General features: G+C 43.5%; 1 protein-coding gene across 3 annotated transcripts in view; it reads right to left on the bottom strand.

The window, feature by feature from the left end:
- Nucleotides 1-16,928, bottom strand: part of LOC111254453 (uncharacterized) — a 175,788-nt gene that overhangs the window by 18,127 nt on the left and 140,733 nt on the right. For all 3 annotated transcript variants that reach the window (XM_086974821.1, XM_086974820.1, XM_022815984.2), the window contains one exon: nt 13,825-16,274. In XM_086974821.1, coding sequence (XP_086830947.1) covers nt 14,526-15,857 — 1,332 coding nt within the window. In that variant the 5' untranslated portion in view covers nt 15,858-16,274 and the 3' untranslated portion in view covers nt 13,825-14,525. The remainder of the gene's footprint in view (nt 1-13,824; nt 16,275-16,928) is intronic.

Below are 16,928 nucleotides of genomic sequence, written 5' to 3' on the forward strand. Positions count from 1 at the left end.
GTTTTGCCCCTGGACAATTGTGAACCGTAATGGTAAACATAAATGATAAACGGTGGGCGGTATTCGTTAGTGGGCGGGAAGGAAACGGCAAGAGAGACTAATGTCAAAGGAGTAGGTAAAGACAGCAGTGGCGAAACTGCTGCTATAAGAGTGTGTGACCCGTAACTAAGAGCAATAGAATCTGAGGCAAGTTGCCCCCCAATGTAGTACGGTCAGTTCAGATATGATCTAACACTCTGCAATGCCTGAAGGGTGAAGAAACTTGGGAGACGGGGGGGGGATCTCAAAGAAAGATCGTGTCGTGCTAAGCGCCGGGACGGTGAAAAGGCATGGAATGGTAAGTAAAATATACAGGAAATTAGGGTCCCCAAGCAAAACTACTGATGCATGCATTGAAACCTTTCAAAAAGAACATCATTGCAAAGATCGCAAATTTAAATCTGCTTTGTTCGAAGTAGACAGTAGTTGAAACTTGTATGAGTTGGGCAATACAAGAAAAAGATTTGCGCCAAATATGGTCATGCCATCAGTGCTAAGGTCAGTGCGACAGCCTGACACTATATCAAAAATTTTGAAGATACTGACTTAAGTTTACGTAATGTAGATATTACCCCAAAGAAATCTGTCCTCAAGCAGGTATCTCGCTATATTATATACGACACGTACAAGCATATACTTCGGTATACTTACAAATGCTTGAAGAGTAAATGTAAGCATCGTCTCGCATCTATAATGTAACACAACGAGGCGAACCAAGCACCGTGCAAAGCTACACGATGATGCCTTATAGCGCTAATCATATCTGCGGTAACATCGGCGCTGCAAATATACTTGAGGATAATTTTATAGCTTATTAGATTGAGCCTTTGCGCATGATAAATGAACGAGTTCCTCGTTGATGGTTGTTATAGGGTCAACTAATACCGAATTAGCTATACCGTTTGCGTCTATTCATTTTGCTAAATGGCTTTAATGGTGACAGTTATTGTTATGTATCGCTTCTTTCCTTAGCATTCTATGGCCGAAGGCGAGTAAACATAACAATTTAACCTATCATTATATTTTCTATATAAGCTCGCGTGTTACCAGCATTATCGTCCACACGTTAGATCGGAGTAAAGCTTAACCCTCAGCCCAGTTACTCGAAGCAGACGCCGGATGAATGTGCGACTAGTGGTAGCCCACCATTTACAATCAACGGTACTATCAATGTAAAAAAATGTCCTTGGCAATACAACTCTTCATTGTTATCAGAGAATGAAGATAATTGTTTCTTTCTATGCCAGATGGCCGGCCAGCCCGAGTGGCAGGTTCTGCCAGTGGAATCCGCTTGGGTCGGATGAGTACGGGTGATGTATGTGCATGTGGGCATCTAGGTTATTCGTATGTTAATCTTCCTATCATAATAGCGTTGTTTATGGCATCGGTTTCGCGGTAGATATGAAGTGGACTCCAGTACCAGTTTCTGTTTATCTATTACACTACGCTTTAGTCGGCCGATATCACTATCGCCTAGCATCCAAGACAGTGTTGTTCGGTAGAGAGCTTAGCTACCGATGGGTATTTATTTGCCACCGCTGCTCTGGTTGTTTTTGATGCCATTATTGTTGATACTTCGACAGTGACATGTTTATAAGTTTGTGCGCCCGGTCTATATGACTATGTAAGTGCGTGCGTGTGCAAGGAGCTGTTCCGGATGGGTGCCCGGATGCCCCTCAGTTGCTGTTATATGTCGTCGTTTGCTGCCTTTGTTGCCGTCTTTTGGCCAACTAGGTCTGCACTCTATAACCTTATAACTTCCTCAAACGAGGCCGCCCCACTGCGTTCGAACTGGTAAGGTAACTGATGCTTTGAATTTAATAGGAACCCTTGGCAGGCAGGCAGGGTGGTTTACCCACTGCATTCGTATCCCGTTCGGCCCCTACTTTTGCCCCCATCCTATTCTAGGAGCAAAGCACCTACCGACCCAACGCCGATGTATGATCAAAATGGGAACAGGAGTTACCGTTGGCAATAAATAGATGATGAATAGTGCAACCGCTCCTCATATAACGTTAGCTGGCTGACGTTAGGGGCTCGCTCACACATTCTATAACTCTTCCTTTAGCGGAATAACGTGCGAAGGCTGTCAGCCTCGGCATCCTTTCTCTGCTGTTTTTCCCAATCTAACTCCGCATCGGATCCTCACACGTGTAATAAAAATGGCCACCGACAACAGCAGCAGTAATAGTGACAGCAAGAAAAACAATTTAACTAGCCGCCGTACACACGTACATACAGTAATCGCCGCAACGACAAAATACGCCACGAGTAAATGACGGCATCCGTCGCAGCACCGAGAGCGGCAATAACATCAAACATAACGCCATAGTAACAACGTTGTATGTGATTCACGACCACATTGATGTTTTGCAAAGGCGAGGCTGCTGCTAACGATGATTATCTTGCTTGCACTCGCCAGTTTTGCTGGTGCTGTTGCCATCGTTATTGTTTTTATTATTGTTATTGTTGTTATTATATGTCTGGACAACACTAGAAACCTGCTGGCAACGCCGAGCTGATGACGGCAGCGCCACGATAACAGCCGAGATATCTGTGTTTTGAGTGGTCTAAAGCTAAGAAGGCAAAGAGGCTGCGTTTAAAGACAAAGCGTATCAACGCTGCCAGGAGAATAGTAGCCGCCCAGAAAGACGCGCGACGCCGACAGACAGGACGCTGGAATCGCAGGGAGTTTATCCGGGGGACCTTTGGGTTAGGCTGTGGCTAGCTAATGAAAATGGAACACGACCTATGCCTAGCCTGGCACATACGAGCAGCCCGGCGATCACGACAACGGCAACAAAAAGCTTATAAATGAATGCTTGAGGCGCATGCTGTCTCATAGCGGACGAGCACAAACGCAAAACAGTGGGAACGGAACGGGCCATGGTAGTAATACAGGTTTCACAGGCCTGAAGGACGCAGAGGCACGGGCGAAAGCTTAGGCAACTGGTTCGTCCATGGGATGGGGGCTGGTAAACAGGCCTCAGTGGACTTGCTTCATCCACTAACAGGCAACTGAATCGATAGGGGGGAAGGGAAGCGGAAAACTACAAAGCCAAAGCGAACGGAAACTGAGGAGAAGGCTGAAAGCCAGTGCGCGCTCAGGGCGGGTTGCTTTTCGTGGGAACTAGCAAACAGTGCTAAACGCCATGGTAAGCGAGAAAGACACGCCTAAGCTGACGCTCAGGGAATGGTGGTGAGAGGAAGTTTGAGTTAGACGGAAAGCGCAGAACAACTCCCGGATGGCTCCCCGGAAAGAACCCTGTGTTAGTTTACCAAGTGACAACTCCGTACGAGAATCGTAGAGCTCTCTAAATGCATGCCTATCCACGGTCAGAATGTTCGCTTTGCTATCGCTCTTGTAGCCGTTAAGGAAAGGAGATTGCAGGCTGTTCTACACGGTTGCGATCCGTTGCAAAACCTGTTGGGGTGCTGCGGAGAGGCCGAGGGCTCCTCCTGTTTCCCCTCATCCGTCTACGCTGTTCATACTCGATGGAAAAAGAAGAAAAACGTGAGAAATGAAGGCAAGCAGACCAAAAGGAAACGATCCGAACAGAGGGGAAAACCGTTCTTCGAAGGGCAGAGCCGACCGATGAACCGCCCGAATGTTTCGGGGTACTTGACGGCACTCGCAGCTACCCAGCGTACCTAGCGCAAATTGACGCAAGGGAGCTGGCATATATCAGCGGCGACGGCGGCGGTGGCGATGGCAGCTGTAACTAAAGAAGGCTCAAACAAAGTTCTGATTTTCAAGAGTGTTGATTCCGTTGCTGCTGTCTCAAACTCGAAGAGCAGAGTGTTGCTGCCTCTATAGCAGCATTGATAGCTGCCTGCCGCAATGCTACTCTCCTTTTTCGGTCACTGAGGCTCTGCACCGTAGAGTGACATAAGCGCGAGTATGGTCTAGGAAAACGCACACATACGAGTAGCACGAAGACTCTAACTTTTATAACTAGTCCGTGTTGCCGCTTTTTTGTCGCGGCTCACATAGCATACGCTTCGCTGGATGTCCGGTGCGAGAAGTACTGAGTTAAGTCCAGAACGTAAAAAAGATACAAGAAATCGTATGGGGATTGGCGGGGATATGCAGTGACAGGGTTAAGAGGCAACATGTCCCTAAGGGGAGTCGAGAAGACCAAGTAAAAAAAAGAATTGGGTTAGACAAGAGCCCAAAACAAAAACTTGATGTAGTCGATTTGAAGCAGAAAACGGGCAAAGGGGCCGCCAATGGCAGCAAGGGAAGACCGCCTTCAAAATATGTTCAAACGATCGATGTACTGTCGAGAGGATGCGCTTGCTCGAGAAAGTAGCATTAACTCGAAAATCGAAACCCATTCTATTCTATATTCCCTACAGTGAATAACCGCGGTTCTGCTATATCACGGATCTTTAGGCAGAACACCAAGAACCAGTGGACTTTCCATACTCGTTTATTAATTCTTTCTGCGAAGAAGCTATAGCTGTTGCAAAGCGGAGAGCGTTGTAATTTTGGTAGAGTTGCAGGAAAGGTTGCCATCACACTGAGTACAGACAGGATATCCCACCCAATCGAGTACGCACTGAGCCCTTTTAGGTAAAGTAAGATTGACAATTCTCTTCCATTAACAATTGGCTCTTTTTTCTCAAGTATTTTGCGTCCTCTCACCGCAGCTTCATCGTCTTTGGTGACGTCTACGAGTCCTTGTTTTTCGCTGGGCTGCCTTTCTGTCGTTAGTCGTGGCCGCCTTTTCTCGCCTACTGCCCGTTGCCTGTCGTTGTGTCTTTACATTCTTCCAGCGTTTTCTTCTTTGCTTTTTTCATCGAATCGATGATGTTTTAGGAGTCATTTCAGAGCCGACGCTTCGGCCTCCAGTTAAGGAAGGATTAAGCGCAAGTGCCCACTCCCATAATTCCACCACTTCAATACAGATCATAGAGTTGGTGTTACTTTCCTTCTAAAAAACATCGACAGCGTTGGGGATGCGCGAAATGCAGACGCCGTTGTCGTAGACTTACTTCTACCGCTGGTTATGGACCACTAAAGAACTGACATTTAACGTTAAAGCGTTCGCTCTCAATGCTGAATGAGGGGGCTAAGGAGGGAGGGACAGAAATGGGTGAGAAGAAAGGGAAGATAGCATAAAACATCGACACTGGCAAAATGGTAGTGATAGCAAAATACGATCCACCCGCCCCGAGTCATGGACGCATGTCATGCTCACGACGAAGATCACAACCAAATTTGGCAACACTAGTTGTACCAAGGCACGAACCTGTGTAAGTTCTTCACACATAATCTCGAAAGCATCTAATTGATGTGGTTGAAAGCCTATAGCTGTTGAAGGCGGTAGTTGCTGTCATGTTCAAAATATAGCCCGTAGAGAGTTTATGCTATGCACAAACAGCATCTTACTGTATGCTTGCCTCTTCATTCTACTTTCAGATTACACTCGCAGTAGCCGGATTCAGCACCAGATAAGGAATACTTAGCTTTTAATACCACTATTTATTTTAGATCTTAACCCCTCAGACTTGTTTCCTTCAAACGAAATATCTTTAGTAGAAGTTTACTTTAACTGAATGAATGTGTAAACCTGCGATTCTTATTTAGCCGCCAAGCCGGTTTCTGGTATGATTTTCTACCCACACCTTTCTATCCACACTTTTCTATATATAATCTTCACGTTTAATCTAAAAGGTCGCGACCCTTCTACAATGACCAGAAACAATGTCGAGAACATTTGTTGAGTGGAGGCGCAATGTGCACGACCAAAATATGGAGCGTGGTCTCCCATGGACTTGAACCCACAAGTACCTTACAGATAAATGGAACACGGACATCCTCTAAAGACAATTAGTTCAGCGCAAGTTTATATGCCGTGCTGCTATCTTTTTGTGCCGCAAAAAAAAACAATCTAAGCGGCTCGGTCTATTGAAAGAACTTGTGCATCCATTTGTGCATACAATAAATCACCTTTCTTTTATACGTCAGGTATTGCTTGTGTTGCCTCAGACGATCCGCTCCTCACCAGCGCGAACGGGGTGTGTCAACACCCGATTTCTAGGCGGGGTTACGTCACGTGTCCCTAACTTTAGTAAACGATAAATCTGTTGTCAGTGCGCTATGATAGAAACGGATTCAAATCGCGGAATTCGCGTATAGCGAAAGAGATAGAAAATGGCACATATCACTAGAGCGAGATAGCCATTTGGAGGTGTTCAACGCCCTTTAAGTTCGTATAGTAATAACTTTAACTAAAATTTTCGTTGAAATGTCATCCATACCTAGTCGTTATTTGTCCTGTTTATTATCGGCCAACTTCTCGAATTAAGGCTTCTGACGAAGTTCCGGAATGCGAATAAGTAACCTAAGGTGCTTGGTAATGTTACTATGGCTGAAATTTAATGACAATGAAACAACAACGGAGGCTCAGTCAGACGATAACGATATACTCAAAAGTATGGATGTTACGAAACAGAAAAGAAGAGCCAGCTTTCAGCTAACGTCGTGTATATAAAGTAATATATATAAAAGAAAAAATAACAATGCCTATTTATTACTACTTGAAATGAATTGAGGAAGAAATGCTTCACTGTTCTGCTAAGATGAGAGTGAGTATTTATGTGACGTTTTCACCGATACGCTAAAATAGAAGACGCTTTATTTGAAGTCTTATCAGTTCTTGATCTACCAATACAAGTTGAACTTTTACGTTTACATCTCATTGGAATGTCTAATCAAAACTTTTTCTACCAGGTACAAAATATATTTTTTTAGGTCATTCTCTGCACGAATCCGCATCTGTGCTGAGTTGATCTTGATGACTGTTTCACATTAGTTGCGTTGTGTGAGTATTTTCTCTGTGTAACAATAACAGTGAACAGATAACTCTACAGGTTGCATTTAGAGAAAATGTACGCGAGCAGCTTTCTATTCGAACGATTCATCTTCAAATTCATATTGTTTTTCAATTAGTTTTTTTTTTGTTTTAACAAACTATATTATTCAAAGGTTTACGGAATAGGTCGTCTGTAGGCTCACTTTACGTTCGAGCCAAAAGCGCACGAATACGATGCAGATGTATATAAATCGGATATTTTACTTGCAATAGTGTTAATACATGGTGCAGCTACACCCATTGGGTTTATTTTGATACAAGTCTAGTTAGGGTTTCAATATACATGGGCAGCGTGTTTATATGTGTGTTCACACACATAACGCCGCTATTCGTTAGGTTATGGTCTTCCATTTGATTAATCAAGACGGTTCTTGGATTAGCCCACCAAATACGGTTGAATCTGATTTTAGTATCATAGGCGCATCAGCTTCTTTGGCTGAAAAAAGAAAGCCGATTCGTAGTCCGATGTGCCGCACGAGTGCTGTTTTCATAGCAGCAAAATCCACGTCGTTTCTTTAGCAAGAGCCTGAAGCCCGATTACGTTAACAAGCGAAACGGCCGACAGCTTGTCTGCGTAGCCAGCCTTGGGAGGACAACGTCCTCAGTCTATAAAAACTAAAAGAAAGCTGGTAACTTTCATCGGCTGCCATTACCACTATTTTACCCTACAAACGAACTGTGCAACCAGGGTGTGAGCAGGGGTTCACAAAGCGCGAGCTATCTTCGGTAAACAGAAATGTCTGCAGGCTGGCCCGCTAGATCAGCCAGTTCGGACAGTGGCATAAGCGTGGGTGGAACTAGTACCGCTTGCTCGGCTAGCCCGGAAGCGGGTGCGGCCGTCGCTCAGCACGGTCACGATGGTCCACTGTGCGTATTGTGTGTGATGCTTATGCATCTTTGTTCGTGCATGTGAATGATGAGCGCGTTGCGTTTGTCGGAAATGGTATCAAGAACCAGGGATCGGCCCGGCGAATTGAGACTTAGAACAGACATACCCACACGCGAACGACTTAGTAAGACTGGAAGAAAGAAAAAGAGACGCTGAGAAAGATGGGATGGCTGCTGATTCTATCTGACTGAGTGGCTGACGGTAGTACCCAGCAAGCTTGGCGCATGACTTAGGGTCGGCAAATGGGTCACCGGAAAGCGAACGGCGTTTGGAGAGAGACCGTTGCGTGGTCATGGTGTTAGTGGGGGGTTTCGTTTCCGTTTTGCGGAGTGAACGCTAGTCAGTAGAAGTCGCGGGAAAAAGCGAGTAGGAGAATGGAGCAAAGAGCGTGGGAGAAGCAGAAGGCGCTCGTGTGCTTCTTCTGCTATTCCTGCGGAATGTTCTCCTGGTCGTCTCTTCTCCCTCTCGGGGGTGCAACGGCTTCAGACCAGCCTGGTGTAATTGGAGTATCGGACTGCCGTCGCCGAAGCACTGGCAACTGCTGTGGCTGTCCCCGCGTTGGATTAAACAGCACGCATCTACGTGCCACGAATACCAACTAGGCCGCAGCAACTGCCGCTGTTAGAGCCGCAGGACTAACGGTCCCAGCACTGCCAGTGTCGTATTTCGAACGCGCGAGCTCGACCTGCGAAGATCCCTCCGACTCTTCGCCAGCACAACACGATAGCCACTGCGCGGCTTTCCTTTGCTTTTTCCTGGGCAGGGACTAGCTTCCACTGTCGATTCTTTGACAGTAGTAGGAGGACAGGAACAGCAGCAGCGGCGACGGCGGCAGGCCAATCTGGTCTTGCCGTAATGTAAGAAGGGTAACGAGTACGGCTAGAGAGCTACAAAGAACAGCGCAAAAGAGGGGAAACCAAACAAAAGGCCATAGGTTTGCTGCCAGCTCTGATGCAAGACTGGTCCCGGATCGTACGCTCTCCGTGGATAGTTGGTTTTCGTCCGCTGCAGCAATCACTGCGCCAACCGCCGACGAATGAACAGGCCTGTAGAGGGTTCCTCTTTTTTTTGCAGAAGAAATGTTAGTTAAGCAGTAGCCTGAAAAAAAGAAATCCGATTGGCCTTATGTGTTATTTCGCATATACGCTGAATTTTTCTCTCGCTTACTGCCTCACTTTCGCCCTGTATCAGTGTATGCGCTTCGTAGTACACTGCCTTCGTAACTTGGCTTAGGTCGAGAACCAGCGTCATCATCAGTCCAATTTGGAATAAGGTTCAATTCCGGCCCTGTTTAAAGCACGACCATTTCAGTATCCGTCTGTTCTACTCGCATTATAGTGGCACACGAGGTACCTACCTCAATAGAAGCTAATTTCGGTCTTGTTCCAGTCGCGAACGATTTCCTGAATTTGACGTTGGTCGCTTACCACCCAATTAATCGAATTATCTAAATGCCGAGAAAATTATTTAACTATAATATGAGGTATAAGTTGAAATCAAATACGAAGCTTAGTGGGAATATACTTTCTGCTCAAGATAATACAATACACCCTGGTCAAGTATAACTATATCGTACGATAGATTTGAGAAGGAAGGACAATAGAGATAAAGTTGTACTTGAGCCAGCGAATCTAAATACATAAATTATACTCATCACGCAATTATTACTCATAGTAAATTTTTAGTAAGATGAGTTTTAGTACTAACCATATAAAACGCTGAGGATTCGATCGGGTTGCATTTAATTAACGCATCAAATATAGGTAACTACAACGTATTGAAGCCGTCATAACTACGGTGTGGGACAGTATCAGCTGTAAGACTCTAGAATAGAGTCTTACAGCTGATACTGTCCTCGAACATTGCTTTAAGAAAGATCTTCACTGATCCAATATTACGTTGCAAGCAATGTAAAATTATCTAGCCAATTTGTTGCAAGCATTGCTTCACTGAGCATTTGTTTTTTTTTTATTTTCAACTTCCAGAGAAGGAGTCTATTATAATATACTATTATCATATACTACGTGAAATTAAGCACGTTCGATTAGACAGTGCTTGGTTGTTTGATAAACTTCCACAAGTTTTCATAGATAACGCGAAAGAGCTAACGAACTTCCATTGTTTCCTCAGAACTCAGATGCTTGTTGAAGCGACCATCAACATGCAGCTTACTTTACTGATAGGATGTACTAACGAGAAGATCTCAGGGGATCAGCAGGCTCCACGAGCTTCCATAAGACGGCATTATTGGGCAACACTGTTCGCCATTTTTTAGCGTATAGCCACCCAAATAACGATCGTCCTCTGCACTCCATGCCCAATATATATATATATAGTTGTAACAGCGGGCTGTTCATCTGGATGCGATTACGATGCTTTCTTATTACTGAGAACTATTACGAACGACAATGGTAGAAAAGCTAAACAGATATATACGTGATGTCTCACGTGTCCCTTGAAGGGAGGATTATCTTTAATTTGAGCCGTGACAAATTTTCGCCATTTTTTTGTAATTACCAGGCGCTTCTTGTAAAAGCACGCTACTGAGTAGGTGTATAATGAAATGAGGGAGTAATTTCCTTGGACTAAAATAATCGCGGTACCGCACGCCATTGACAGGTGCCCGAAAAAGACAAGCAGGTTGGCAATATCCGAAATATTCGGAAGTTTTACCGTTGCTACATTCAAAGCAATAGCATCCCCTCAGTTTTATTTTTAGAATTTAGAAGCGGCTGGAATTTAATGCCTAACTGTACCAAACAAAAAAATTATGATCCGAACAACCCTGAACGTAATAATACGTAAATTAAGGATAGACGCTTTGTTACTGTGAACAAAGTAAAATCGCTCGGTGCACCTTCGAAATACACTTCTATAGCTCACCAAAAGGTATTTCCTATAGAAATACTAATACAGATTGTTAGCCAGGCCTCAACAGCAAAAGCGTTTTACTACATAGGATGCTATCAGTACACACCGTGTACCTGGCAAGATTTCTGTATAACGATTTCGTTAGAAAGCATCAGGCCCGAGCAAGATTATGGTAACTGGCAAGCTTGACAGCTTGCAAATGGACCGTCCGAAGACAAAACTCAACGATACAAAAAAATAGTTACTCCTTTAACGCGGATACACTCAAGTTCATTCAATAAGTTATTAAATGAACTATATGTCGCAGTCTAGCTGGTCTCCAATTTTGAGTTGGGCCTCTTTCGAAGCAGATCGTTGGCTCGTAACTACATTCGAGCAGTGTTCTACCGTGCTTTACAAGCACTGTTAGGCATAGCAGCAAGGCTGTTATATGAGGTTTGGACACGGTTGGGTCTAGATTGTTTCAGGCCTGATAGTTGTTAGCCGTCTGGCCCTTGCCACGAAACTCTGCTGCCGTCATTTTTGCTCGTAGTAGAACTTCAATTATTATTCATCTAGATCGTCCGAATTCCCATGATTATGTGTTTTGGTCCGCGAGTGCGGAGGTACCATACGAATTGGCGCAGGGAGCCGTTTTGTTATAAATTAGTCTTAAGAAGTTGATTTCATCGACTTCTTTATAAAATCAATTGTTTCGGTTGTTAAAGTTTACGTTAGTATATTGCGCAGTAGAAATGCGATATCCTTCCGGCTCTTTTTGAGCAGTTGTTGGTTTGCACCTGTTGCCCAGTGTCATAATCTGCATTGAAAACATCGTTAGCCGAACGAACGTTGAAAAATCCAAATACATCAACACTGCAAAGCTAGTGTCTTCGCGTGATACTAACTACTATATAGTGCATGGAAGCTCAATTAATTAAAAAGCCGCCTATGTCTGCAGGTTCTGTGGAGCCTCTGTACGTTTGCTAAAAGGAAGGTTCAATATAATTTTAGATTTATATGAAAAAATTATCTTTGCAGTTGATTCGCCTTTTTTTATTTGACCGAACTAGCGCATAAAATAAAAATATGGGCATACAGGAGCCCTTACGCCGTTTCTGAATATATTGTCAGACATATGCCGTGTACGCAAATATCATTGAGCTCTTTCTACCAAGCTGTCAGTGGTTTTCAAAGGCTTCCTGTAACCGAAAACTACATAAGCACAACTCTCTTAATCTGTTTGTAATATATGTGGTTTTAATACGAGGGTAGCACGTGCGAAAGCTAACGTTATTAATACAGGGATTAGGTTAACGCGCAAATCCCTGCGGGGCATTCATAGCTTTCAGCGCCTTAATGCCACTGGATTTTTGTTTGTGGGGTTTTATACAATCAAATAACTAAAAGAGGGCACCCAGCATTAAAGAAAAAAAAAGCTATGCAATTTTGGAAATCGCGCGATTTGCGTATACGAAATTTGTCAAAACTGCGGCCTTCGTTTCGAGAGTGTAAGAACGCCTGACGAAGTCCCAGTTAAGTGAGCCAGTACCTAAGATACAGATCTTGGCATATTCGACAAGCTCATATAGTTTATCTCGGTCCGAAGTTGGTGCATTGTAAGTTAATATCTATACAGCTTGGAACAAAAGTCTCTTGACAGGTGACAAGATCGTCGAAAGGGTATTAACCTTTTGAGCCGCAATTAAAGCAAATACTTTGAATTAATATCACTGAACAAATATAAAGCATTGCGATCGATAACCTCCTGCTCTCTTCCAGGTAAATCCATAATCTCGGCATTGTGGTATCTCTGTGATTTGTGGGTGATAAATTCTGACAAGTTGTTTTTGCATCTTTCCGACGGAACCGTTGAAGGAGCTCAATGGGCATTGCGAAGACTGAAGTAGGCGATGGTACCAAATCCATGCTATATGGCAGATGCATTAAAATTTTCTGTAAACTTCAATTTCTTCTGAGTAGCTACATATGTATGTGATCTGGGAGTGTCACAATGGAAGATAACGTTTTTTCTGTTCAATAAAATGGGTCCATTTTTCTCAATGGCTTGTTGTAATCTTGTTAGTTGCTGGCAGTGGAAGTCCAAATCAGTCGTTTTGTCACGTGACGGCGACTCGCAAACCTTTTCAGTCCCACCAAATGCATAATATCACCCTGTTTGGCATCAGGCTGGGCTGTGCTACAGATTGTATAGCGCATCTGTTTTTGTCTGCACATTATTATCTGTAATATTATAATATTTAATTGACTTTTCATCGTCCGTGTTCAACTGCTGCTTGTTTTTGTTACGTTTCGCAAGCTTTTTTTCTTCAATTGGTAGGTAGTCAACCTTCTTCAAAGGGTCCGTTTAGTGGCGGATGTTCAGTCCCCTGGTGGTACCTAGCTTCTCACGTACAGGTTTCCCTAAGCCTTTGCAATAATTTTTCTCATATCTAGTTGTTGACCACCATGAATGTTATCTAAATCTTAATTTTCAAAATAAAGGTCACACAACGCCGCGAATCTTCCAATAACGTATTTTAGCCATTAACAGTATACAAATGTTTTCATAGACCTGGGCAAAAGTTTGTCGCAAAAATCTCATTCATGTTTAAGGCACTCTATAGTAAGTCTACATGCAGGCACTTGCTTATTTTGCAGTGTGTTGTTTAAAATTGTTGATTTTAATATCTCATTTTTCTAATAATACCAGTGTTTACACTATCTGACTGAGAAAACGATCAATACTTTTCTTTGGACAGTCAAACGTATATATATATATATATGCTCCTACTTTCCTTGTATACATATCTATCAATAGATTTTCACTCTACCTTGTATATTACCGAAACGTCTGATTACACACATAGGCTACCTAAAATATCTTAATGACAACGCCTAACATTTACGGCAGTACCCTGACAATTGAATTGGCGACAATAGATAAGATGCAAGAACGACAAATAATACATGTTTTATACAATAAATATATTTTAAAATATATTGTAAATACTTCTTTTAATCTCAGTGATCTTCTTCGAAAAAATATAAACCTCGTCAAAATAACCAGTTAATTCAATAGATCAATTCAAGGAATATGTTTCCCCATATTATTAGCTATATTGGCGGTTAATATATACTAGAAATCAAGGGAAATATACTTACACGTTGGAGATGTATATCAATACCCAGAAGGCAGGTTTCGACTGGTACATTGGTTTAGGGCAAATGCTGTTTACTCATGTCCACGATTTCTTGGGTGTACAAGAGACGCCAAGTGTTTCGACCACTGCTTGTTGCAGCGTACATCTGAGTCGTATTGACAAGTACTGCTTATCAATGAAGTTCTCGATCTTGCATAGTCCCTATTTGCTTGCCTAGTTCGTAGCGTCTGTTTCCAGATGACCGAGATCAACGGACGCTCAAAACAGCAGACATCGTATTTTCAGCCGTAGATTGATATCTGCGGAGCTAAATGCAATTTTCTTCATAGGAGGCGGTCTTTGTGTGATGGGACGGTGTTACTGCATGCTGCCGAAACGATCAATGAACTAAATGGTATCGAGAAAATAAAGTTCAACAAAAAAAACACGTGTCGCGACAAAGACTGGACATATTAATGTAATTCAACAGTCTGATAAACGATCACATGCTTATTATCTGCCTAGTTTGAACATGTGCTACATTTCTGTATCGTTTTTAACAAAAAACAGGTTGCTATAGGACCAAGAGCCTTCTATAAGTAAATAAAATACAGAAAGATCCTCTCAGTACGATCATTTGAAGTAAATATCTATTGCATTATACGAACAGTAAAATAGTGAATATCTCATTAACAATCCTAATATCACACATGTGGCGAGAGGCTATAGATCATCGTATAGATCAATTTCTCCAGTTTCGCCATTAGTCGGTTGTGCAGGTTCGCTATTGGCGTTCTCTTGAAGTTCATCGACAAAAATTGTTGCGCTATCTTTGTTCAATGGCGGTGTGGACGCTACCCCTGAACTTGTGGGTGAGAGATCAGCAGGTAGATGTTGCGGTGACTGTGAATGAAGAATGGCTTTGCATTCATCAGTGGCATCAACCATTTCGTTGGACGCGTCATCACGAATTGGCGGAGTCGGATCATGACTGGTTGAAGGGGTCAAGGGTAATGTGCTATAAGATTCAGGTTGGGGACTAGCGCTTTCATTATGGTATGCAATCAACCGATTTGAGCCATTTTCAGGCTCAAGCGATGACCTATAATCCCGCTCACGGCCTTTGTATGGCCTACCATAATGTCTTCTTCGAGAATGCTCCGCGAAAGCTATGTCGAAGCCATCCTGCGATTGGTAAGACATATTGTCGCTTACGTTCGGCATCGCATGCGTGCGCGTGTGTCTGATAGGAAGGACTGGCCGGACGTTATATTTTGCCATGCACTCGTAGTAGAGCCGGACCTCTTCAGCAGTCCAGGTGATGCTTTCTAGGACGCTCCGAGAACGATCTGGCCCGTGTCGGTAGTCATGATGATGTCGCTCTCGGTTACGGAAATGGCTATCAGGAATCCGCGATTGATGATAATGATGATGGCCGTCACCGTAAGGGGATGTCGGGTAGCTCATACCCAGATTATTACGTTTTGTAGGGTTTCGGCAATCATTGACAAATTCCCGAAAGCATCCACGAAACAATCGTCTACGGAGAGCTCTTTCTTCCGAAAACTCACCGCTGTCACCTCGGATAAAGGGATGCACGTTTTCCGGCCTATCAATATAGTGACCACTACGCCACATATCCTTGAGCTCGTTAAAGATCACTTCCCGCATGCGTCTTTCTTTAAATTCGATTTCGTTTTTGTTGGGGATGCGACGCCTTTGCTGCTCCAGTTCGTTGACGATTGGCCGGTGTTCGGCCTTTACGAATACTGAAACCTCCTGGGCAATCCGTCGGCGTTTCTCTATGCGGATTTGTTCTCTTATTCGAATGTCCTCATCACAAAGTATTTTATAGAAGATGGCCGGCTTCGCTTCTGTCTGCTTAAAGCCGCACTCTAATGGTGACTTATATTGCCTGTGATTTAGGCCATCAGTGTCACTGTCAATAAGTTCGCCGTCCTCGACCGGCTCCGGAGGTCGAAACGGCTCCTTATAGATCATTTGCTCCGCAAGACTTTGTACGGTCTCGAAGTCATCTTGAAATGCAACCGCCATATTGAGCAGAACAACAAGGTATAACGATGATATTTTAGTCTGTTCACTTAAATCTACTTTAACAATTTGCGATTAAGTTGTGATTCAGTGACCGGTCCTGCCCGAAGGTGATGCCCCGTCTTGCCGTCTGAGGACCTTCGGTTGTTGGAAAGTGTAGCCTGTTGGGCTGGGGAAGACTTAGAGAAGCTCAGAGAAGACTCCTGGGAGCCTTAAGGGTGACACCAGTGCTTTATTTTGAACAACTAAGCTAGTGGATTTGTTGATGAGATACGATACTGGCACTAAGATAGGTGGCCAGCTACGTCATTCTAGTGCTGTATCTATTCCAGTGCCGGACGGCCCGGCTACGCAATGCGGTGGCTCCCTGAACGTGCTTGCGTTCACGCAATGACTTTTGTTATGACGTCGCCAACGCTCCTGCAAAGCATAGACAGAACGTAGTAGGTCAGTCAGTTCCAGGTTTGCAGTGCAAGGCCATCATCAGCGACTAGGCAAGATTATTGATTACCATAAACCAAGATCCGCTGCAACATGGAAAAGGCTAGCGGTATTATCATGTCTTTCGTCCTGACCACCGTTCTGCTGTCTTCAGTTTCCGAGTATGTGCTCGCGCTAGTATGCATGCCTTTTCACAAACAACTTTAGGTCGGCCACTTTACCATACATATTCGCCCGACAGAGTTAAATATACCTAAAGTAGATGAATCGATTTTGGCATAACTATTACAAACTCACGTCGAGGTTATTACCAATGAAATATATATATACAATGTATATATATATACACACAAGGTACATATGTGTACAATGATTCGTCTAATGACAAACAAATTCCCATATATCTCGTTTGTTTTTTTCAGAGTACATTAAATATAGTTCAGCAGTAATGATTTAGGCGTCGGCTTATGATTATGCCTAAATCGATTCATCAAGTTCATGTAAACTTTAGATTTAGAGCGTTAAATTTTCGCGGAATGTTCAGCCAGAATACCGTCATTAGGTCTTCAAGTGTCTGGCTCAGGAATATGCCGTTTGAAGTTCAGCTGGCTTCAGAGAACGAAACCTAGACAA

This window comes from Varroa destructor, unplaced genomic scaffold (assembly GCF_002443255.2).
Source record: "Varroa destructor unplaced genomic scaffold, Vdes_3.0 BEIS01000007.1, whole genome shotgun sequence".
In the NCBI taxonomy this organism is placed as follows: domain Eukaryota; kingdom Metazoa; phylum Arthropoda; class Arachnida; order Mesostigmata; family Varroidae; genus Varroa; species Varroa destructor.